General features: G+C 45.1%; 1 protein-coding gene and 1 long non-coding RNA gene across 8 annotated transcripts; one reads left to right on the top strand and one right to left on the bottom strand.

The window, feature by feature from the left end:
• Positions 1–10,854: 10,854 nt before the first annotated feature.
• Positions 10,855–11,828, bottom strand: TMSB10 (thymosin beta 10). Its single transcript, XM_047068371.1, has 3 exons — positions 11,781–11,828; positions 11,390–11,504; positions 10,855–11,133 (listed from the first exon to the last, which is right to left on the bottom strand). Exons 2-3 carry the CDS (start codon positions 11,487–11,489, stop codon positions 11,099–11,101), a joined length of 135 nt encoding a protein of 44 aa, XP_046924327.1. The 5' UTR covers positions 11,490–11,504; positions 11,781–11,828; the 3' UTR covers positions 10,855–11,098.
• A 75-nt stretch (positions 11,829–11,903) lies between these two features.
• LOC124504099 (uncharacterized) lies at positions 11,904–23,255 on the top strand. Of its 7 annotated transcripts, none has more exons than XR_006960305.1 (5): positions 11,904–13,418; positions 13,796–13,886; positions 17,017–17,090; positions 18,379–18,508; positions 21,533–22,898. It is a non-coding gene; the product is annotated as an uncharacterized LOC124504099 (long non-coding RNA). The 7 variants fall into 7 exon arrangements; XR_006960303.1 differs by lacking the exon at positions 17,017–17,090 and adding an exon at positions 20,719–20,785 and having other exon boundaries at positions 11,911–13,418; XR_006960302.1 differs by lacking the exon at positions 17,017–17,090 and adding an exon at positions 22,996–23,255 and having other exon boundaries at positions 11,915–13,418; positions 21,533–21,580.
• The last annotated feature ends 1,496 nt before the right edge of the window (positions 23,256–24,751 follow it).

Raw genomic sequence — 24,751 nt, 5'->3', positions numbered from 1 at the left:
CCTCATGAAGAAGTTTGGAAGTAGGCAATCCAAGCCTGATAGTGACTCGGAAGTCAATGCTCAGAGCTGAGGCTCCTCCCAGATTTCTGGTCCACCATCTCTCATATAGTTTCTCTCTTTCAGGTCATTTCCTGGCTGTAGGTCAGGGTGGGAACTGGACTCCTGCATTCTGTGTTCCTTGCTGGAGACCATGCTTGCTGGAATCAAGTACCTGGGAGGATGACATCACAAACGACCTGAAGCACTGTGCTGGTTAATTTTATGTATCAACTTGGCTAGACCATGGTGCCCAGTTGTTTGGTAGGTGCCCACTTGACACACCATGGTACTAGACCATGGTGCCCAGACACAGCCTGTTGCTGTGAAGGTATTTGGTATGTGATTAACATTTGCAATCAACTGACTTGAAGTGAAAGAGATTACCCTCCATCCATAATATGGATGGGCCTCACCCAATCAGTTGAAGGCCTTAAGAGCCAAGATTGAAGCTTCCTGGATAGGAAGGAATTCTGTCTTAAGATTGTAACATGGAAGAACTGCTTGAGTTTCCAGACTGCTGACCTGCTGTATGGATTTTGGTCTTGCTAGCCCCTACAGTTGTGTGAGCCAATTCCTTAAAAATCTCTTTCTCTCTCTACATGTACACACACGTATGTATGTAGGGGTGTTTGTGTGTGTGTGTGTGTGTGTGTGTGTGTGTCTTTAATCTCAGGACCCTTGCCTCAGCCCTGGATTTTGGTAAGAGCATTGGGAATAAGAGCCATGATGACAAAGAAGTCAGGTCTTCTCCACCAGTTCAAGTCTGTCTACACCAGGGGAAGACTCATGTAGTCCCCAGGGGTTAAGAGGTTAATATGGAGCTTTTATAGATCAGTTTAGTACATGACAGTGGTGAACAACGATGAATTTGGGTGCTTCATATCCATTTACCCTGTTATTAATAATAGTTCTGAATTTGCATTTACAAATACACTCGAATTTTGTAACTTCGTATGGTGACAGATGGTGACTAAGTCTAGTGGTGTTCATTTCACAGTGTATGCAAATATCAAGTCATTATTGTTGTACACTTGAAACTAATATAATGTCATATGTCAATTATACTTCAGTTAAAAAAAAAAGAAATAGACTCCATCTCTACTCAATGTTCCTGTGATTCCAGTGAGGCTGACCCATCTGCTAACAACAAGGATGGCGTTAGACCTAGGTTTAAACCAGCCTGTGTCCTGGCCAGTGTGATTGGGTCAGGGAGGGGCACCTGACCTAATTCTGGCTAGTGAAAGTTAGGTCCAGCCTTTTTGTTTGAACTGGATAGAATAGAAATAGACGGTCTCTATTTTCTGCTGTTCTCATACCTGGGAGGAGTGTATTGAGCTGCAGCAGCTGTATTGTCACCATGAGCGGGGAGGCCAGCCTCAGAAGGAAGATGCAGAACTGAAAGATGGAGAGAGAGAAACCAGGTCCCTGTGACATCATTTGACTATCTCCATCAGCCACACCTGAAGTAAAACCTACTTCCTGGATCTCTCATTTACATAAGTAAATGTATCCTTTTTTTTTTTTTTTTTTTTTTTTGCTTAAGACAGGTTGGATACGTTTTTTTTTTTTTTAATCAAAAAAACCAAAGAATGTTCATGATACCATTATGTGCGCTACTGATTTTTTTTCTAAGAACAAGCCAGATCAAATAACCTGGCATCTGAGTAGCAGGAAACAAAATAAGGGACTGCTTGGCATGAGATAACATTTGGATAAAAACAGTGACTCAAAGAACAGGTTCTTTTTAGCTACACATGCCTGAGATGAAGGTCTTGGGCTACATTGATGCAAAAGTGGGAGCTTTTTCCTGCAAAATTGCCTTCCTAGAGAATAGGATCTCTCTACAATTGTAGAAAAATTCTTAGCTATGGCTTGGGGGTGCTTGGCAATCTTAAATAGCATTCATGGGGTCAATGGTTTTTTGTATTTTAAAAAAAAAAAATTTAAGTGTGTCTATTTATTTTGAGAGAGAGAGAGAGAACAAGAAGAGGAGGGGCAAAGAGAGGGAGAAAGAGAATCCCCAGCAGGCTCTGTGCCATCAGTACAGAGCCCGAGGCAGGGCTTGAACTCACGAACTGTGAGATCATGACCTGAGCTGAAATCAAGAGTCAGATGCTTAACTTACTGAGCCCCCCAGGCCCCCCAGGGCCAATGTTTTTTTTATCTTCTAATTAATAGCCAAGTCTTTCTGATCTTGTTGACTTTTATGAAACACATTGATTTAACATTATAGCAATAGACATGAATGCTGCAGAAATTCAGAGTAAATGCTGAATAATGCCAGGGCTGAGTCGACAGGGCCCTCTCTTAGTCTTCCGAATTTCACTGCAGAGATAAAAATTAAGCTTGATGCACATTTAGTTTTAAATCAGAATACAGTATTCCATGATCCTGTATTTTGCCGTTAATCCAGGTTACCTGTTTATCTTACCTGTGACAAACTGAGGTCTGGGAGAATCCATTTTATGTATCCTGAGCAACTACCTAGCCTAGGACCCAGTATTTAGCAGACTATTACTAAATTGTGGTTGAATAAGCAGAGAAAGTGATAGATTGATGAATAGCGATGGCTTCTCCACTTTGGCTGGCCCTAACTAGCATGTTCATTCTGGCCAACGCTGCTTTCCTTGCCACGTGCTTCCACCCCGACTCCCTCCAGCGTCAGCTTCCAGGGTTTTGCCTATACAGGGCTCTCAGACACTGTGATGTCTTGCATGTTCACCCTGCCTTTTCCTGGGCTCAGTGCCAGAGACACCTGCTTTATCATAGCTCCATTTTATTGCCTCTCTGTACAGTGTGTTAGCCATAAAATTAATTTATAATACTTCTTTGGGGGCTGTAGAATCTCTCTCCAAAGCAGTGCTGTGTCTCCTAAGGTACTTTCTGGGAAGTGTCCTGGTTGTGGGATGCTTCGGTCTTCCCCTCTAGAATCTGAAACACAGAAATGAAGTCACATAGACAAGTAAAATTTCTGTTTGCCTGTCAGATTACAACTTCCGTATTGCCCGCATAATCTGAAGTCTTACTAGTTCTCCTTCTGCGGAGTCTTTTGTATCTGCCCTGGTTTTCTAACCCCACAGCCAGCGGTGTGCTAGAGCCAACTGGCACCAACTTGCAAAGATCCAGTTGTCAAACTCTTGACAGCTTAAAATTGGCAATATTTACACCATAGAAATCAGCAAATGCTACAAAACAGCTCGTACCTCCCTCCACTCTGACCGAGAGCTGGTTGTTAAACATTTACCAGCATAGCACCATGGATGTACACAGACCTTTCCCTAATTTAAGTCCTCATTACCTCTTGCCTGGACAGTTACAATATCCTACTAACCAGTATCTCTGCACCCAGACTTCCCATTTCACATGATCATTGTAGAATACTTTCAACTGCAAGTAAGAAAAGTCAACTACAGATTTCTTCAATATAAGAAAAATGCATTATTTCACACAAGGTGTTCAAACATAAGACACTTTAAAAAATGTTTACTTATTTATTTTGAGAGAGAGAGCGCACGTGCAGGGGAGGCGCAGAGTGAGGGTGAGACAGAGAATCCCAAGCAAGCTCTGCGCTGTCAGCCCTGAGCCTGATGCAGGGTTGGAACTCAAAACTGTGAGATCGTGACCTGAGCCAAAACCAAGAGTCAGATGCTTAACCAACTGAGCCACCCAGGTGCCCCAATACACTTTAAAAAAAAGTTTTTAAATTTATTTTGAAAGAGAGAGAGAAAGCATACAGGGGAGGGGTAGAGAGAAGGAAAGAGAGAGAATCCCAAGCAGGCTCCTAGCTGCCAGAGCAGAGCCCGACATGAGGCTTGATCTCACAACCTCACGATCAGGACCTGAGCTGAAATCAAGAGTCAGACACTCAACCAACTGAGCTACACAGGAGCTTCTGATAAGGCACTTTCAAGAAACCTCAGTGGCTCAAGAGCTCAAGTACTCAGATTCTTTTTATTTTTCCACTTTGCCACTCTCAGTGTGTTGCATTTTCCCTTGGGTTCAAGATAACTGTCATGGTTCAAAAACATATCACATATGATGTGATCACAAAAACATACACAATGATGTGTGTAGCTTTTTCTTATGTTTTTCTTAAAGAGCGAATTCTCGGAAGGGACTTCCCAGAAGTCCCTCTCCACAGGCTTCCTCTTGGATCTCCTTGGTCAGGATCGCAACCTGTATCTATTCTTAAGTCAATCATTGCAAAGGTAATAAAATTACCATGATTGGGTCAGACCACTAATTCCCAACCCCTTAGAACCAACATCTCCTTCTGCAGCATAACTCTCCTCTCTCCTGAAGTGGAAATCAAACAGAATATAATCTACTCTCACATATACTTTAAAAACAAAGCAATATAAGCCCTTATTGGAATATAAAGGTGAAATAAAGAAATATAATTTACAAAAAAATATGCATATGCATTTCAGTATATATGGTACATTGTATTATCATGACTCCTGATCATTTCCTGCCTTCTCCATCACAGAATTATACATGCCAACCTGATAGCATGTGGATTGCAGCACCTCACCCAAGTAATGTCATGCTTGCTTCATGATTTGCTTTGGCTAGTGTAATGTGAATGGAAGTGCCACACTCGGGCAGAGCTTGAAAAGCCATCATATGGCTCCGCCGTTCTTTCCTTCTGCCATAAGGAGAGCGTGTTCCAGACAGGGTCTGCTCCTTTGGCACTCAGACTAAAGACATGTGCATGGGGTTTCACCTGATGTACATATGAATAAAAAATACAGCTTGTTGTTGCGAGCCACTGAAATTGTTGGAGTTTGTTACTGCGGTACAACCTATCACAAGCTGACTGATAAATATTGGCGCAGCTATTTCTGCACCTAAAGAAGCAATCTGCACTTTATGTGTGTTTGCACCTACACATAGCATTACCAGGAATCCAGCAGCTTCAGAGGAACACTGACACAATCATGTTGTATCAACAATTCAAAAACCAGGAAAAAGTATCGCTATCGGTGCCATGAACTCATGGTGAAGCTCTGAGTTAAAAAACAAAACGAAACAAAAAAGCATCCCCAATTTACAGTTATATGCTAGCTGCATTCTTGGAATATGCAATGTATAATAAATTTGGGCAGAATTAGTTTTTGCTGGAGTCACATAATTGTGAAGAGATAGTTCAGCTCTGCAAATGCGTAGTGATTCATTTACAAGCCATGGGTCCATTTATGTAAAGTTCAAAAGTATGCAAAATGTATACGTGCTGTTAGAAGTTAGGATAGGTATAGGACTATCCTCAGCACTAGGGGGTGTTCAGTTTGTGGAGATTCACCGAGCTGTAACACACTTATGATCTGTGCATTTTTCTGTAATTGTGTTATACAACAATAAAGAACCTTTAAAGAGTCATGTAGGGCACAGTACAAATCTTTGATGTGTGGAACTGTCTAGTATTGACAGATGTCTAGTATTCCTGATTCCTGTTTATGAACTGTCAGTGGGGTCCCCTAATCATTATGATAGCCAAACTGAAACAAAACACCCTCACAAATTTCTATCATGCTGAACCCCTGGGTGCCTTATAGGAGTGGGGGAGAGGGGCAAAGGGAGAGAGAGAGAGAGAGAGAGAGAGAATCCCAAGCAGGCTCCACAGCTTGGAGCCTGACACGGGGCTCAATACCACAACCCTGGGATCATGACCTGAGCTGAAATCAAGAGTCAGATGTTCCCCTGACTGAGTCGCCCAGACGCCCCTATTCTGCCTTTTGTATTGTTGGTTGGCTCATGTCTTTTGTAGCATCCATAGGTTTCGTACAGTGATAGGCACCCACTGGATACTCAAAAATGCATGCTGAATTAAACTGACCAAGAACACAGCCTCTATATCACAGAAATCAGCAATCCAACATCTAAAATCTTTTAACTGGTTGAGACCCACAGTTGCCATCTGGGTAACATACAGCTTTCCATCAATAGCCTCAGTTGTGAATTAACTGTACTTCCCCTCACTGTAGTAGGATTGTATCCTGAACTGGGCTCTGGGAGGAAAATGAGGATGCTTGGCTTTCCTGAACCATGGTAACTTTCCCATACCCTCATGCTTGGGCTCTGCCAATGCACAGTAGAACCAACAATGCGACAGCGGTGGGGCCTGGGAGTAGCCTGGCTTTAGCATGGCCAAGAGGGAGTAGGTGAGGGCAGGTGATATTTCAGTTACAATTCAACAAGCGTTTATTGAGTATGTTATTATGTGCCAACTACTGTGTATTATGTGCTGGCTTCAACTAATAAGAATCCATCGCTATTTGGCCTAGCCAAAAAGGTGATGTATGTGTCCAGATACCAGTAGGGAGGTACGGACAGGAGGTGAGAGGAGAAAGAACATCTTTGGCGGGGATATGTAGGAGGACTAATCAGAGAGAGTGGTGGTTGGGAGGGCCTTGTACATGGCCAGTATTTGACTAATTAGAAAACCAATGGAGGATCACTTAAAGTGGGGAAAATATTCAAGGGGGGTTGTTTACACAATCTTCACCTCTTTCCTCTGACTTAATAGCATGTGGCCTTAAAAGCTGGGAATTCTTAGCTCTTCATGGGATTAAAAGAATCTTTTCATTGAAATAAAATATACATACAGTAAAATGCATATGAGTGCTAATCATAAGTTTACATCTTGATGATTTTTTACACATGTACACACCCATGTAACTATGACTCTGATCAAGGTATACATTTTCATCACCCTGGTAGGTTTGGCTGGCTTATATTATCAGAAAGCAGTTTTGTCTTTTCTAGAATTTCATCTAAATGGAATTGTAAGATGTTAGATATCAATACTTGGTTCCTTTTTATTGTTGAATAACTTAATGAATGAGTAACTGTGTGAATATATTAAATTTGTCTATCCATTCTGTTGAGAGACATATGGAATGTTTTTGCTCTTTGGTTAATATGAATAAAGCTGCCAGGAACATGTCCTTTGGTGGACACATGCACTAATTTCTCCGGGATATAGAAGTAGGAATGGAGTTGCTGGGTCATTGGGTTTCTTATGTTCAGTTTTAGTAGGTGCACGTTGCCAGGCTGGACTTGGGATTGGTGTCTGAAGTGGGGGTAGGGCGGCAGCCTTGTGGGACTGAGCTCTTCACCTACAGGGTCTGCACTAACTTCAGGTGGATAGTGTCACAATGAGTTGAATTTTAGGACACCTACCTAGTGTCCAGAGAATCACAGAACTGCTTGATTGGGAAAACCTACACATTTGGTGACCTGAAGTATTCTCTGTGTGGAGTGTTGGAGAAACCGATTTTTTCCTTTATGTGTGGTGTGAGTAGTGTAGTAAGGGTAGAGAGAAGAAACACAGAAGTGTTTTTTCTCATTTTTTTTAAAGTTTATTTATGAGGGGGGGTGGGGGATGGCAGAGAAAGAGGGAGAGAGAATCCCAAGGAGGCTCTGCACCGTCAGCACTGAGCCTGAAGCAGGGCTTGAACTCACAAGCCGTGAGATCATGACTTGAGTGGAAATCAAGAGTCAGATGCTTAACTGACTGAGCCACCCAGGTGCCCCAGAAGTGCTTTTTCTATTCCAGGGAAATGACAGGAGAAGGTGAGGAAAGGCATGGGACCTGAAGCATCTGATATTGTCTGAGGAGAGGAGGTGTTTGCCTGAGGGGAAAGAGGGTGGGAAAGCCATCTGGGGGATTGGCAAGTGTGAGGAAGAGAGCTTGGCTCCTCCTTCTAATCTAGACCAGGTGCTCCCTAAGTGTCCTCCATCTGTTTTCTCAGCACGGTGAGCAGGCATTCAGCGCATGCATGTTGAATAGGAGGTGGAGGGACGTTTGCAAGAATCCCTGAGCCGCCTGGTTTGACCCTAAGACAGTGAAAAGGCCCAAGCCCTGAGGCCTAATTGTTAAAACTGGTCTTAGGAATGAAATAAGAAAACAAAACTAGAAATTCAAGTAGGCTTAAAAAGAAATGTTGTTGGGGTACCTGAGCGGCTCAGTCAGTTGAGCATCTGACTCTTGATTTCAGCTCAAGTCATGATTCCAGAGTTGTGGGATCAAGTCCCACCTCACCTGTGGAGCCTGCTTAAGATTATTCTCTCTTGCTCTCCCTCTGCGCCTCTCCCTGGAACACCTGCTCTCTTTCTGAAAGAAAAAAGATAAACAAATGTTGCAGTTTCATCTTAGCTTCAGGGCAAACCTCAGTCATTTTGTGATTGGACTAGTAATTGGTCCCTGAATTCTTAGATCGGAGGAAAAGGGTGTAAACCAGCAATTGACTATAATCCTCCCAAGATGTCAGTATTCCCATGTGGCAAGGGACAGAAAAGAGGGGGGAAGGGGGCGTGGGTGCTTCAGTGTTCTTCCACACTCCAACTCCCAGATCTGGCGCCGGGGGCCATTGTGATTTCCAAGTGATCCCAGGGGACCAATCACTGCGAGAGAGGCGGGGCCTAGGAAGCTAGGCCTCCCTGCCAGTACTTGGCTTTTGGGGTCTGTCTTAACATTCAGGCCTCTGAATACCTAGATGTGTGTGCCAGTGTGCAGCTCAAGTGGGTTGTGGAAGGCAGGCTTACCTTATAAACTGATGCGGTGCTTAAGACTTCTGAAATGATTAAGAGACCCCCCTCCCCTATGCGCAATCTCCTTTCCCCACTTTGCCCTGGCCACATCCGATCAGCTCATTATCTGAGGGTGGAAAAGCAAAAGTGCCTTAAGTCTCCCCTTGATTTGTGACTTCTTAAATCTTAGATAGAGCAGGGCTGTCATCAGCACCCTGCAACCTCAGAATAGATTTCTCAGGGAAGGGGTGAGAAAGTCATGGGAATCTTCTGAAAGTAAGGGGCCCCAGGAAACGGGGCTCAGGAACTGCTCTCCAGGTGAGCTCACTGTGGTCAGAGAATCTGTGGGATCCAAAGGAAGGGAGCATGTGATTTGCATCCCAGAGAGGAGGTTGGGGCCAAAGAGGCCTTAGATGTGGCTGCCAGGACAGGATTCCTAATGCCCATGAGAGGCATCTATGGAGGGAGGTGCAGAGGTGGAGGGTGCATGGGGTGGGGGGAAGGAGGAACTCCTCAGCAACCAACCTTGTTAACAGTTGCAGGTAACTTCAAATCTGCCTCCTCCATCTCCTGCCTTTTCACACCTTATCTCCCTGCTGCTTGCTCCCTCCACTCCAGCTTCTTGTTCTTCCTCAGATCACCCAACACTCTTGCATTTGTGTTCCCCCTCCTGGAAGCATGTGTCTTATCCAGAGGCCTCCCTCGACTGACCTGTTGAAAACTGCAATGGCACTTACATGCCCTTTCCTGCCCCAGCACACTTCTCCCCCCTACCCAGCTTGCCTTTTCTCCAGGGCCCTTTTCACCAGCAGGCGTACTGTGTCACTGCTTGAAGGCAGTAGTCATTTCTTCTGGTCCCTTTTAACCTTCCAGCGGTAGACCCTAACAGGGTCAATTATGCTCAAGTAGCAAATGCTCATAAAATCTCATGAAATGTTTGACACAACAGATGTCCCGAACCTTAGGTTATAGAATCTCCAAAGCACAGCTTTGGCCCCAAATTCTGGCTCCACTACTCACTGGCTGTGTGGCTTTAGCAAATCCCTAGTCTCTTTGAAACTTAGCTTCCCCATCTGTAAAATGGAGTAATAATCATACTATACTGCCTTAATAGTTTCTGAGAACTAAAAATCCGAAAACAGTGCCTGACTCACAGCAGATATTCTGCTAAGGCCCCTCCCCACCAGGGCCTCCTAAGGTGTTTCCTTATCTACCCTCCCTACCCCCCCTACCCCCACTTACCCTCCACAGCATAGGTATCACTGTCAGAAGTCACTTCTTTGTGCAAAATGGGCAGCAGCTCCCTCAGCCTAGGTGTTCCTGCCCTTGTCTGCTGTGGCTGCCCCATCTCACCCGCTAGGAGTTTAAGTTCCTGTGGGCAGGGATCACACCTCATTGAGATTACTTGCCCTCACCCAGTGTCCAGTCCCTTATGGTCAGACAAAAATGTGGGACAAATCACTAAAGTGTCCTCATCTACCTTTTTAGATTTCACCCCTGAAATCATCAGCTAGGGTCTTCTGTTCCAGAATGTCCTGCAGCCTCCCCATCCCCCCACCCCACCCCACTCTGGGATGGTCCCTCTCTTCCCCGTGGGTCTAGAGGGTGTGACCCTGTGGGGCTCTGCTGCCAGCCCCAGCCCTCCCTCAGCATGCCCACCCTTCCTGCTGCTGCTCAGCCCAGCACTCCCTCTAATGGCTAGCTTTTGTGGAAGGTTCCGCGCTAGGGTTGAAAGACAAAAAGCTAGGCTGTCCCCTAAGGCTCCTCTAGTTCCCATGTTCCTGCTGTGGTTTCCCTGGATCCCGCCTTTGTTTTCCTTCCAATGCCTCCTCTTTTAAGTTCCAAGAAAGCCTCTTGGAGAGTTTGTGACCTCACCCAATTTCCAACATTCCAGATTTAGTCTCTTACCCCTTCTCTTCTCAGACTTTAAATCACTGTTCTCTCGCTGGGTGTGAATCAGAATCGTGAAGAGGCCAGGGAGACAGGGGGACGGTAAAAGCTTATCAAAAATCCTGCTCCCCTGAGAAAGCATTTCCCCAGCTTCCAGAAAGGACAAGGTGAGGTTAGTTTTTACATGGATTGCATTATAAGCACGAGCTAAGCAGCTAACAATAACGCACAAAATCCCCTGAAGAAGGTAAAGTCAAAATTTAAAATGGTCCCTCCAAACCGGCCCGTTCTGCGACCCCCTCCCGCTCTGCGGCAGCAACTCCTGTGCGTGGGGCTGTGCTGCAGCGACACTGCCCACGAAATTCCCAACGAAGACTCAGACCACGCCAGCCATGCCACGAGGTGTGTTTTATTTTCATTAATCATACAAATAATTTGCTATAATATCCCAGGGCAAACCGGAGAATTTGGCAGTCCGATTGGAGGGGGTCCCCTCAGAGACCCACAGGCCGGTGGCGTCGGCACGGAGTGCCCGGGTTCACAGTGCAGCTTGTCGCTCGTGTCCATCTTGCAGGTGGCTCTTCCTCCACGACTAGGGTGTCTCGAAGATGACGGGGGTGGGGAATCCTTTAGGCTCTTAGGAAATTTCGCTCCGCTTCTCCTGCTCAATGGCTGTGGAGAGCAGGAAGCGGCACTGGCGGAGGAGGACACCTTGCAACCCCCCAGCCGAGGCACCCACGAGGTTTGGGGATTAAGAAAGAAGCTTGGGGCTGGGGAGACGTGCACTTCGTGGAACAGAAAGGGGGCCGGGGCCGCCGGGACCCGGCGCCTTGGCCAGGTGGGGGTGGGGCTGGGTTCGCGGGAAGGGCGGGGTGGGGGGGGGGACCGGGCTGGGGGCCCGCGGACCCGGAGGCGGCGGTGCACTCACTCTCTTTGGTCGGCAGGGTGTTCTTCTCCTGCGTCTCCGTTTTCTTCAGCTTGGCCTTATCGAAGCTGGCGATTTCCCCCATGTCTGGCTTGTCTGCCATTTTCTTAAAGCGATCCTAGTGGGGAAAGCAAGGCGGTTGGCCTGCGGTCGGGGCCCGCGTCCCCTCCGCCTCTCCGCCGACGCCTCTCGACGTGGCACTCGGCCGGGGCGTTCCCGGCAGCCCCAGGCCGAGGATCTGGGCGCGGCCCGCACCCCCCTCCTAGCCCCAGGGCGTGGTCCGCCGGACGGGCGTCCCGTCGGGGAAGGGCGCCTGTTGCGGCCGCGGCGCGCGGGCCAGGTGCACCCACTTCGACCCCACCCGGATGGGGCCCCCGCCCAGGGCAGCGCTCACCGTGGAGTTCCGCCTCGAGCCCGGCGACTGGTGCTCCCACTCGCGTTGCTGCAGCAAGAGACAAAAGAGCGGCGCCCGCCCCTCGCCTTATATATGCCGCGCCCCGCCCCGCCCCTCACCCGCCGCAGCGGGGGCGGTGCTGATAGGCGAGGGGCGGGGGCAGCGCGGGCGGCTCGCTTCCCCGCCGCGCCCTCAGCCCAGGCTGCCTTGGGGGCTGGGCGCGGCACTTCCTGCTCCGGGGCCCCAGCGCCCCGCGCCCCCAGCCCGCGGTGACCCCGCGGTGGAAGCTGTCGGTGCTGCCGGGACGGGTGCTGGGCCCTTGCTTTCCGTTCGGGGCTGCGCTCCCCTCCCCAGGAATCTGCTGCTCCCTTCCAAAATAATGGGCGTGGGGGCCGGCGGGGGGAGGAGTGTGTGGTTGTGCGTGTGGTTGTGTGTGTAGTATGTAGTTGTAGGTGTGGATGTGCAGCGTTGCACGCTGGCTCTGCAGTCATCCCGGCTCGCAGGAGATCCCCCCCGCCCCGTCCCTGTGCAGTTCCCACGTCTCATGCCTTTGCCCTCCTCCCCCCTCCCCCAACCTCCCCTCTTCCTCTCCTTGGGGAGGCTGAACCCTTGCATAGACTCGCCCCAAAAGAATCTGAGCCGAGGGTTCCTAGAGATGAAGAGACGGGGGAAACAGGTTTCCACTGCTCTTTGCTCGGATTGGGGGCCGGTTGCCCTCTCGTCGTCGTCTGCGTTCCCTGAGCTGGGAGGCTCTCGCGGGAGTGGTGGCGGGTGTTCCTTAAAGGCTTGTAAGCATTGTCTGAAGGGCGGTGGTGAGAGCAGGCAGTCCGAGAGGGCTCTCTATTCTTTCTCACACCAGGGCTCCAAGAACACTGTGTCCAAGGGTGTGGTTTTCCTCCTTGAAGATAACCTTGAAGATACCCTACAAACGTTCTTATTTTCCATATTAACCCATTATAGGAGGGGTATAATGCGATTGTTCAAATCTTTCTTAGAAAAGTTGTTATTTTCAGTGGTATTATCTAAAGATGTTTAGGTAGTAAGTTCCATAAATTAACAACACGGGGGGGGGGGGGAAGCTGGTTGTTGTCTTATTTGTGCAGAACTTTCCTTTTTCAAGTGCCAAGGAGTATTAGCAAGCTCTGTTAAAGTGGGATTTGGTGGAAACATCTAAATTCTGTCCACGTCTTCCCTATTTTCTCTGCTTTTCTTGCATTCCCTCAGTGTGTTTGGAAGAGAAGGAAGGGCATTTAGGCTTATGAATTTGATATCCCAAACCCCTTGTGTGGCCTTGGGCAAGTCTTTCCTACTCCTCCATTTCTTCATCTGGAAAACAGCTTTAGCATAAAGCCTAAGTGAGCTAATAGAACAGGCATCAAGTGGAAGCCTAATAGGGCAGCCCCGTGAGACTGCCACACTCATACTTCCTTAGTGTATCAGTCATCTAGCTCTAGAGTATGCTGTGTAACAAACTACCCCAAAACCCAGTGCCTTAAAATATTAATCATTTATTTTTGCTTGTTCATCTACAGGTCAGTCAGCTGCTGCTGGTTTGGACCAGGCTGGGCTTGGTTGCAGGTTGCCAGCTGAATCTAGGTCTGCAGGACCAGGAACTAGCTGGTGCTTATTCTTCTCAAGGTGATGGCAGAGCAGCAAGAGGGTTGTAGCACAAGAGAGTGTAGAAGTGAAGAAGTGTGTGTAAAAGCATATCATGTTACCTCATGTCTGTGAACATCACATTGGCCAAAACCACTGTTAATGGAGTGGAGAATTATATTCTGCCCTTGGTGGGGGAGGGAGGGGCATGGACATTTCCTGAATAAAAATCCAACTTCGTGGTCAGGGTAGGCAAACAACTGTAGCAAATGGCCCCTATAGTGGCTTAAAGCAATAAGAATTTATATTGCACTCATGTGGCAACACTATACGTTGATGTTTCTGGTCAGGCAGCTTACCTCCATGTAGTGACTCAGGTACTCAGGCTTCTTCTCTCTTGTCACTCTGCCCTCCTCCAGGTCCTGGGAGTTTACTCCGTGCATCCGGGAGATAGGAAAAGAGGAAACAAATACAAGACTGCACTGGAGTTTTTATGGACCAGTCTTAGAGGTAGTCTCCATCATTTCTGCCCTCATCTCATTGGCAGGACTTAGTCACATGGTCTTACCTAACCGCAAGAGAGGCTGAGAAATGTAGTCAAGCTGTGCACCCAGGAGAAAAAGAAGGCAGGTTTGGGCAGACCTGGAGCATACACTATTAAAGGATCTGCCAAACTTGAGCGTGAAAAAATGCAGACATCCCGAGACATCAACTCTTCATTGGGTCTCACTGGCACTTAATTCCTTTTCAGATGCAATGGCAAGCATTATTTAGGTGTTATCTTATGGGACCCCACCTTTGGCCTGAGCATTTGTCCCAGTTTGGACCCAGGGTGAACTCCAATTCCAATTTATATTTTCAAAACAAAGGGATCTATTCCTTCTAGGTACAGCTATAACACATGTTTCAAACACATCAAGCGCACAGGATACCTAAACAAAGGAGCCTACAGGGACTTGCAGATATTCTTTATTCTCAGCTCTGTGGCCCATCTCTAAGAAAATGGGTATCCTCTGTCATTTGTTGCTTAAGAACACTGGTCAAATCTATTAGTTTCATTCAATCCCATGGATAGTGTTTTTATTTTAATTTTTTAATTTTTATTAAAACTTTTTAAGTTTATTTATTTTGAGAGAGACAAAGAGAGCAAGCAAGGGAGGGGCAGAGAGAGAGAGAGAGAGAGGGAGAGACAGAATCCCAAGCAGGCTCCACACTGTCAGCGTGGAGCCTGACACAGGGCTTGGACTCACAAACTGTGCAATCACGACCTGAGCTGAGACCAAGAGTCAGATGTTTAACCGACTGAGCCACCCAGGGGCCCCACTCCCACCATTTCTTGAGAATAGATTGTCCTTTATGACTTTCTTCTAGCGAGTGAAATGTAGCAGGGGTTATGCTTTTTAACTTCTAAGGCTAAGACATAAAAGTCCATGGAGATATAAAAGGCCCGACTCTCTCTCAGGATACCTCTGCACTCTGAGAAAACCAAACACCTACAAGGAAAGGCTGCTTGTAGGCATTCCAGCTACAGCCCCAGCTGAGGTCTGAGCCATCAGCTAGCATCAACCACTAAACAGGCAAACAGATGAGCCTTGAAGCTTTAAATTACCCCAGCCATTGCTGAGTGGAACAAACACAAGTTGTCCCTGGCCAGATTATTACAGTTTCGTGAGCAAAATAAATGTGTAGTTGTTTTAAATCACTGAGTTTCAGGATGTTTTGTTGTGCAGCAGCACCGTGAGATGGAAAAATTGTAACTTAGTGGTGTCAGGGTCTCAGGTCCCATTCGGGGATTTTTCCTAAGTATCTTCTGCAATACTCACACATGTACTTAGTTGTCATTTATCAAATATCCATGAAGTTTCTAGCAGTGTTCTCTGGATGTGGAAGATACAAAGATGATGAGACTCTTGAGTTACAAGTCTAGTGTAGTAAATGAATCGCTCTAAGTCAATCAACAAGCTCATGCTCATGCCTTGCATTTACTTATGACTTGGGTGTCATTTATGTCTGACAACATTTCAGCCTGCTGCTTGGAACAGATTGTGTACTGTTAACAGATGGTATTGAGAGAGCCGAACCACTCAACTCCAATTACATTTCCATTTTCTTTGTTGAGAAGGATGCTTTGGAAAATGTCGAGCTAATAAGAGGGAGCTAATGGAGTCTTGATGACTGTCAACTGCGGGGTGAGGAGGTGGGGAAGGCAGTGGAGAGAAGCCTTTGGAGATTTGCTGTGGGGCAACATTCCTCAGGCCTGTTCAATTTGACAATTTTTTTTTTTTAATTCGGGCTTTGAATGGGGATATAGATAGAATGCTGATCATATTAGGAAGGATGTAGCTCTGTAAACACTAAGGCAAGGGACACCTGGGTGGCTCAGTTGGTTGATTTCTGCTCAGGTCATGTTCTGGTGGTTCACGAGTTTGAGCCCCACAGCGGTCTCTGTGCTGATAACACAGAGCCTGGAGCCTGCTTTGGATTCTGTGTCTCCCTCTCTTTCTGCCCCCTCCCCCACTCATTCTCTCCCCTTCCACACCCCTCTCTCAAAAATAAATGATCATTAAAAAAAAACAAAACAAAACACTAAGGCAAGCTGGATCCAGTGGAGATATAGACAAAATAAGATGAGATTAGACCTGATAGGGGCAGATGCGGGGCCTGCTTGGTCTGACCACAAACCCTACAAATACAGACAGACATGATTAACATGATTACCTCTCAAAAGAAGGTGAATTTTGTGGCTGTGTGAATAAGAAGAAAGAGTTCAGTCCAGGTTTCCCTTGACCGCAAGGAAGACATTCACTTCTGCCTCAGGGCCTTTGCCCTTGTTGGGATCCTCATGTGAGACGCTGTTTTTACTCTAAATATTCACACTGTGCACCTTATTTCACTTAGAACGTTGTTTAAGTGTCCTCCTCTCAGAGAACTTTCCTTGACCATCCATATAGAGTAATACCCCTGACATTCTCTCAACCTTTACCCTGTTTCATCTTTCTTCATAGAATCCATCTCTACCAAATGTGTTATATATTCACTTATTTGTTTGTTGTCTGTCCTCCGTACTAGGAAATTGAAGACCTCATCTATCTGGTTTACTACTGCATCCCCAGCACCAAATGCAATGCCCTGACACCTTAAGTGCTCAATCAGTGTTCTGTGAACAATACATAAAATTCTTTTTTTTTTAAATTTTTTTAACATTTATTCATTTTTGAGAGAGACGGGGAGACAGAGTGTGAGCAGGGGAGGGGCAGAGAGAGAGACAGAGAGAGAGAGAGAGGGAGACACAGAATCTGAAGCAGGCTCCAGGCTCTGAGCTGTCAGCATAGAACCCGATGGGTGGCTGGAACTCACAAACTGTGAGATCATGACCAGAGCCGAAGTCGGACGCTTAACTGACTGAGCCACCCAGGCGCCCCAATGAACAATACATAAAATTCTTAATCAAGATGAAATAAGCTATTCTGAGTGAGATGATGAGTTCCCTGTCATTGGAGGCATTCAATGAGAAGTGGATAGCCAAGTATGTGGACTATTATAGAGATGGTTCAGACCTTGGGCTGGAGTAGGCCCGCAGTCAAGCAAATCTACTTCTCCCTACATGACCTTTCTGGTCCTTTTCTTGCTGTTATTTCAGTTGTGAAACATCCTCCTTTTGGGTACCAGTTTTGCCAGCCTGGAGAATAGCTGCACGAGTCTCGCACAAAGGAGGTATGGGAAGCAAGGAAATCAGGAGGTGATCTCTGTATTTTCCATGCCATCAAAAGGCTGTTTCTCTTTGTAGGTCACGGAATTTAAGGGCCTGTCTGAGATAAAATTGTGAAGAATGTAAAGCGGGCCTTTCAGGTTCAGCTCTGTAGATTGTTCTGCTCTGTAGATGTGTGGATGAACCCCTAAATAAAGCGTGGCAGCTGCTTAGCTCACCCAGGTGGCTAACAGCCCGAGTGCGAGTGCAAATAGTATGGCTCCAGTTTTCATTTCTGGTGCTAGAATAGCAGTGATGATGGCAACTAACATTATTGAGTGGCTGTCGTGTTCCAAGCCTTGTGCTAAGGACTTTTACAGGTATCATCTCACTTAATCCTGTTTTGATCATTTCTGCTTTACAGCAGAGGATCTTTGACTTGGGCAAGGTCACACAGCAGGTAATTAGTGTTGTTGAAATTTGAACCCAGGTCTGGCTGATTCCGAACCCTGAGCTCTTACCCATGGCACTTTTTTTTTTTTAATCTCTTTTTTTTTTTTTTAACGTTTATTTATTTTTGAGACAAGAGAGAGACAGAACATGAACGGGGGAAGGTCAGAGAGAGAGGGAGACACAGAATCTGAAACAGGCTCCAGGCTCTGAGCTGTCAGCACAGAGCCCGATGCAGGGCTCAAACTCATGGAGCACGAGATCATGACCTGAGCCGAAGTCGGACGCTTAACCGACTGAGCCACTCAGGTGCCCCTTACCCATGGCACTTTTGCCTTGATCTTGCAGCGGTGTTTGCAAACCAGCAGTCTGGGTCCAGCTGGCATATGTATTTTGTTTGGCCGCATTAAATTTCACGTGGGAAGATTTCCACTTTAAGATGTAGATCTTCTCATGGCAGCATTGTGATTAACAGCTGCACCCTTGAAATGGGGCATGTTGTCTTCACTTTACTGATTCTCTACCAGTCCCTAATGTCTTCCCTGCATGGAGACCAGTGTCAGTTGTCATTTATCCTATCTGTACAGGTGTTTTGCTCCCAGTGGAGAAATATTTCTTGTTCCCAGGCCTCTCTCTATGGAAGTCAGCTTTTAAGATGGTCCCCAGTGATCCTGCCTTTTGTTCCCACCCTTGTAAAGTCCTCTCCTCTATTGTACCAGGATGGGTCTGTGTGACCAATGTTATACGGCAGAGGAGATAGTTAAGTTATGAGTTAGACGGAAGTTGAGTTGTAAAAGACTATAATTTCCATTTTGGTGCCTGGCTTTCTCTTTCTTTCTCTTGGGTCTCTCGTTCTGGGGGAAGCCAGCTGCCATGTTGTGAGCAGTTCTACGGAGAGGACCACGAAGTGAGGGAGCGCCAGTCTGTGGCCAACAGCCAGTGAGGAGCTGAGGCGATCAACAAGCGAGTTTGGAAGCAAGTCCTCCGGCCCCAGGTGAGTCTTCAGATGGCTGCAGCTCTGGGTGACAATTTGACTGTAACTTTCTGGGACACCCTGAGCCGGAACCTCCCAGCCAAGCCATTCCCAGAAACTGTGAGATAGTAAGTGTTTGCTGTTTTATGCTGCCAGCGTTAGGAATAATTTGTTAGTCAGCAAGAGACAAACTCATTCACTATCAAAAGTGGGGAGAACAGATAGATCAAGAGTACCATGTAGTTAAAAAAATTAAGAAAGAGCTTATTTGTCTGTGGAAGTAAAGAATATTTATATCATTAGGAAGCCTGCCGTAGTAAGAACTATGGTATATGGGAAGGATGAGCCAGTCTTCATGAGCCAGGCCGATTTTACTTCCTCACGTGCTCTACCTGGCCCCTTTAGGTCTTTAAGTCTTCCAAGCTTGCCATAAAGCAACGGTTTTCAAATTGTTTTTGACCTTGATGATTGACTCCCTCCCCAAGAAGTGCATTAAGTACATTTCACACCGTGATATGGTATTCACCTGAGCGCACACAAATGAAACAGAAGTTCTCTAGAACAATATTCACTTTCACTATGAGTGATATATTCTAAGCTTCTCTGTTGTATTCATTTTCATTTTTTAAAGCATTTTCATTTGGAAATAATTATAGACTCATGGAAAGTTGCAAAGATGGTACAACTGAGGTCCCCTGTGTACTCAATGGTAACATCGTGTATGACTATAGTGCAGCATCAAAACCAGGCAACTGACAATGGTGCAATCTGCAGACCTTTGTAGATTTCACCAGTTTATTATGTGCAGTGTGTGTGTGTATTTCTCTGCAATTTTATCACATGTACAGAATTGTACAACCACTACAATCCAGATACAGACGTATTCCATCACCACAAACGGAAATCCCTTGTGCTACACCTTTATAGGGTCACCTACCCCCACTCTTCCCCGACTCATAGCCCCTGGCAAACACAATCTATCCTCTGTCTCTAAAATTTTGTCTTTTGAAATTGGCTTTTCTCACTGAGCACGAGGCCCTTGGGATCCATTCAAGTTGTGGAGTGTACCACTAGTTCAGTCCTTATTATTTCTGAGTGGTATTCCGTGGCATGAATGTACCCCTTACTGAAGGCCATTTGACTGTTTGCAGTTTTCAGCTATTAAAAATAACACTGCTGTGAACATTTGTGTACATTTTTTGGTGCGTGTGGACATAAGTTTTCATTTCTCTTGGATAATGTCTAGGGAAGTGTTTGCTGGGTCATAGGGTAAGTGCATTTTAGTTTTGTAAGAAATTGCTCAGGCGCCTGCATGGCTCAGTCAGTTGAGCATCTGACTCTTGATTTCAGTTCAGGTCACGATCCCAGGGTTGTGGAATCAAGTCCCGTGTTGGGCTGTGTGCTGAGGATGAAGCCTGCTTGGGATTCTCTCTCTGTGTCCCTCTGCCCCTCTTCTTCAGCCCCTCTCCCCTGCTCTCTCTTTCTAAGGAAAGAAAGAAAGAAAGAAAGAAAGAAAGAAAGAAAGAAAGAAGAAAAAGAAATAGCCAAGAAATTTTCAGAGTGGTGGTATCATTTTATATTCCCACTAGCAATTTATAGGAAATTCAGTTTCTTAGCATTCTTACCAGTATTTGGTATTGCCACTATTTTTAATTTTAGCTGTTCTAATAGGCATGGAGTTATTTCATCAAGGTTTTTTTCTTTTTAAGTTTTATTTATTTAAGCAATCTCTGCACCCAACATGGGGCTCAAACTCATGACCCCAAGATCAAGAGTCGCATGCTCTTCTAATTGAGCCAGCCAGGTGCCCCTCATCAAGGTTTTAATTTGCATTTCCCTAATGGCCACTGGTGTCGAACTATTCCTTTTTATTTTATTATTTCATTAAAAATATGATTGTGACCTACTAACTTGATTTTATCATCCACTAACTGGTTGTGTCCAGCAGTTCAAACTCTGCTGTAGGGGGATGATTTCAATCAGTGGCTTAGCGTCCATTATTCTCAAATCATCTCTTTAACTTCTAAATTCTCCTTTAGAGAGCATTTAAGGAGAATTTAGAACATCTCCTTCTCAGATGTTCCTGAAATTTTATGTTTAACCTAGATGTCTTCTGGTGTCTGAAAAAGATCTAGATAAGAATGATTCCAACTCCTGTCTGATGCTTTCCCATGGTTTCTCTGAATTTTCTTATGGTTATTTCTGGTCTCTGAATTTTTATGTCTCCACAGTGATCCCATCCAAACAGGGCCAGCCCTTGGCTTTCATTTCTTTCTTCAAAGCAACTGTAAAAATAAGGTTGGTCTGTGCAGTACAATTTTTACCAAAGGTTTGTGGGTGAAGGAGAGGGACGAACCTATATTTTTAATGGTATATATATATATATATATATATATATATATATATATATATATTAATGTTTATTTATTTTCAAGAGAGAGAGAGGTAGAGACAGAGAGCAAGCAGGGCAGGGGCAGAGAGAGAGGGAGACACAGAATCTAAAGCAGGCTCCAGGCTCTGAGCTGTCAGCACAGAGCCCAACGCGGAGCTCGAACCCCTGAACCGCAGGATCATGACCTGAGCCAAAGTTAGATGCTCAACCAACTGAGCCACCTAGGCACCCCTTTGTTGATATATTCTGAATCCTGAAAGCCCTTTTGGTACATTGGGGTCTTTTTCTAGTTAGCTGGTAACTCACACTGTCTATCTCCTCATTGCCATTTTCTGATTCCCTCCTTCTTCTTTATTCTTTCCATTGAGAAATACCAAAGTCCCTTCTTTCTTCCCAGTGGAACAGTGTACTTGTTCTTTGCTACCCTGGTTCTTGCTGAAAGGAAATTTTTGGGTCTCCCTTTCTACTCCATGCAACTGATGGAAATATTTCCCCAAAGATAGTTCCTTCCTCAGTGGGATTTTGGTGTTAGTTATTAAGATAATACCACTTGTGTCTTTTGGCAGGATAATCTATCCTCTGTGTTTTTCTTTCTTTTAAATGCTAAAGAAGTTTTTTTTTTCTTTTTTCTTTTGCCTCCCTGCTTGGTATAGATCTCAGTGGAAAGCCTTGAGGTCCTGGATTTTGCCTGCCACCGATCTGTGCGTGAAGTTTGCTCTGTGCACCAGTGCTTGCTAATGTGTTCAATCCTTTATTGTCTACACCTTTTGTCTTAGTCATGAGGGCTGACATGACAGAATACTATAGACTGAGTAGCTTATAAACAATAGAAATTTATCTCTCACTATTCTGGAGGTGGGACAGTCCTAGCTGCTGGCAGGTTCAGTGTCTAGTCAGGATGTGTTTCCTGGTTCCTAAACGGCCATCTTATCACTGTGTCCTCACCTAGTAGAAGGGGAAAGGCAACTCTCTGGGGTTTCTTTTATATGGACATGAATCCCATTCACGAGGGCCCCACCTTCATGACCTGATCACCTCCCAAAAGCCCACCTCCTAATACCATCATCTTGGAGATGAGGACCCAAACATTCAGCCTATGGCACCAGTGTTCCATGTTGATAAAACTCTTCGAAGAGTCACTCTGATGCAAGAAAATTATACCTAAGAACAAATGAGGCTTTGTTCCTTAGGTTGTGAATTTTTTGTCTCTAGGGCATGGTATTAGATAATGAGGAGGTATGGGTCACACATGGGGTTAGGAAATGATGAATAGAAGGATTACAGAGAAAATAAGAACATGTATTCTTATTTCTCCATTAAGTCCATCGAGATTTGTCTGAGTATCTGTGCTGAGTATCTGTGATATAGAGACGAGTAAGGTGTGGTTCCTGTCCTAAGGATCATACAGTCTAGTGGACGACATGGATTTGAAAGAAACCTAAAATGTTGGTGGAATCAAATAGAGCCAGTGTAAGAGTAACGACTGCGGACGCCATGGAGCAGGGATCGGCCGTCCCTGTCAAGCGCTGTCGGATTTCCTAGCCAACAGAAATCGTGACTCTCATACCTGGATGTCGTTTTAAACCACTGAATTTTGGGAGATGATTTGTTACGTAGAGTAAACTGGGGCACACGGTGAAAATCTCTCTCCCCCCTCCAAGCCCCAAATCTCCCATTTCCTTCCTTGGGAGCAATCCCTGCTACTGGTCTTTTGTGCACTCTTTCAGAGATGCTGGCATTACATATGTGCGCACATATATTCCTTTATTTTCACAAAAGATAATGTATTATCACACGGGATATTGATTTGGGGGTTACAAATGAATTTTAACAAGTAAGTGAATTCTCTAATAGGGAATCCATGAGAAATGAAGATTGGCTGTTTTCATTAAAAGTATCAGTTAAATTTTAAAATGTTAAGATGTTCATATATATTTTAAACGATATTTTCTCTTAAAATATTATCTAGTATTCGAAAGTGAAGTACAAATAATTATTAATGAATTTCAAAATTGTAAGCCAGCATTATTTTTTATTTTATTTTATTTTATTTTATTTTATTTTATTTTATTTTATTTTATTTTATTTTATTTTAATTTAATTTTATTTTAAGTAGGCTCCATGCCCAATGTGGGGCTTGAACTCATGACCCTGAGATCAAGAGTTGGATGCTCTACTGACTGAACAAGACAGGCTCCCCAAACCACCATTATTTAAAAATAAAATATTTAATTAAACTATTGGCTATGCAGTTAAATGTGATGAATAATTTTTATAAAATTTAAAGTGTCTTCAATGTCTATCTTGTGAACAATACAAAGAATCTGTATATTGCTTCATATATGTTATCTACGTATGTACGGGTATAAGAATAATATGAGCTATTTACTAATTGTGAAATATTTCTCAGCTGCCATACAATGCACTTGTTGGGAACACTGTGCTAATTTGTGAGTAATTCCTGTAGCTACCAGAATTTCGGCGCTAGCTTTTGGAGCCACAGACTGGAACAGGAAAAGGAGTGAGAAAATGGGTGCTTGGTACTACTGGAAATCTGGTTTTATAAGAATCTGTGAGAGAAAAGGTTTGAGTGACAGAGGCGCTGAGGTAAGTGCTTCTGTCTCCCCAGTCATCCCTAAACTCAGAAGCATCTCATCGTTGGTGCTGGCAGCAACACAGCCTAGAAACTTCTCTGGCATTGAGGTATAGTCACCCTTTGCCTCCAGAATACAGAGGAAGCCCGTGCCCAGGTCTGCATGGTGTTCGTGTGTGCAGGGGGGGTCGTCTAGAGTGCCAGCCCCTCTTGCCTGGGTGTATGGAAGGGACACCTATAAGCAATGCTGCAAATGAATTCAAACAAAATCTGTGCAAGTGTCTGTGTGGGATAAATTCTGACTGTTTCTTTGTAGTTTTTGACCAATTTTCATTCATTTCTGACTTCTTTTTAGTTTGCATAATTTCCAGAAAACTGGCCCCTTCTTGCATACTACAGTTTTTATCTTCCTCCTTCAAGAATATGCAAAATTGCCATTTCCTTTCTGGTTAATTTGCTCATTTCAGAATTCATATTCTTTTTCTGTCTCCTTTATGCCATGTGTTGCTCTTTGGCTTGGAGCCAGATTACTAAGCTTCCCCCAATCAAGCCTTATAAAGAGACAATTACAAGCTCACTGGGGAAGGAGCAATCATTTATAACCGGCAAGTAGAAAGAAAGGTTTAACTTCCTGTCACTGCACCTCTGGAAAGGATGGTGGCGGATGTGTGCTTTCATGCAAACCCCCTCTTCTCTAATGAAAGTGAAGACATTTTTCTGAAGCACCTCACATGGCACATAGGGTCAGGAGACCTGGGTCCAAGCACTGGCACCATTCCCTACCAGCCCTGGGCCTTTGGACAGTCACATGGCTTCTCTGAACTTCAATTTCCTCATCTAAGAAATGGAGATAGTAATTGAGCTGTCACGAGGATCTGTGAGATCAAGTAGCTGAAAGCATTTTGTAGGTGAGATGTATTGTGTGAAGGGGAGTGGTTCAACTACTTTGGTTTCTTTTTATAATTTCCCTGCACCATGCTAATTACCTCTCTGTAGTATTTTCTGAGCTAGTTCTATTGTTATCATGCCATGCTCCCCAATAAATGCTCCTGAGCTGAATACTAATGCTTCAAATAGGGTTTCTGGAAATGTTGAAGGACAGGGTCATCTTGAAGGGACGGTGATAACGGATGGAGGAAAATGCCAGTTCTGAAATTAAGATCAGATGATGTCTGGAACTGATTGGAAAATGTTTGCCAGGAAGTTAGGGGAGGTTCCCACAGATGAAAGTTGGGACTGGGACTTCCCCACTCTATTGGCTGCCATAACAAAATGCCGC

The sequence above is a fragment of the Lynx rufus genome, unplaced genomic scaffold (genome assembly GCF_022079265.1).
Source record: "Lynx rufus isolate CCGP_SWC_20201006 ecotype Redwood Valley unplaced genomic scaffold, mLynRuf1.p SCAF_8, whole genome shotgun sequence".
Taxonomy (NCBI): domain Eukaryota; kingdom Metazoa; phylum Chordata; class Mammalia; order Carnivora; family Felidae; genus Lynx; species Lynx rufus.
The sequence above is the reverse complement of the archived record's forward strand: the minus strand, read 5'-3'. Positions and strand labels throughout refer to the sequence as shown.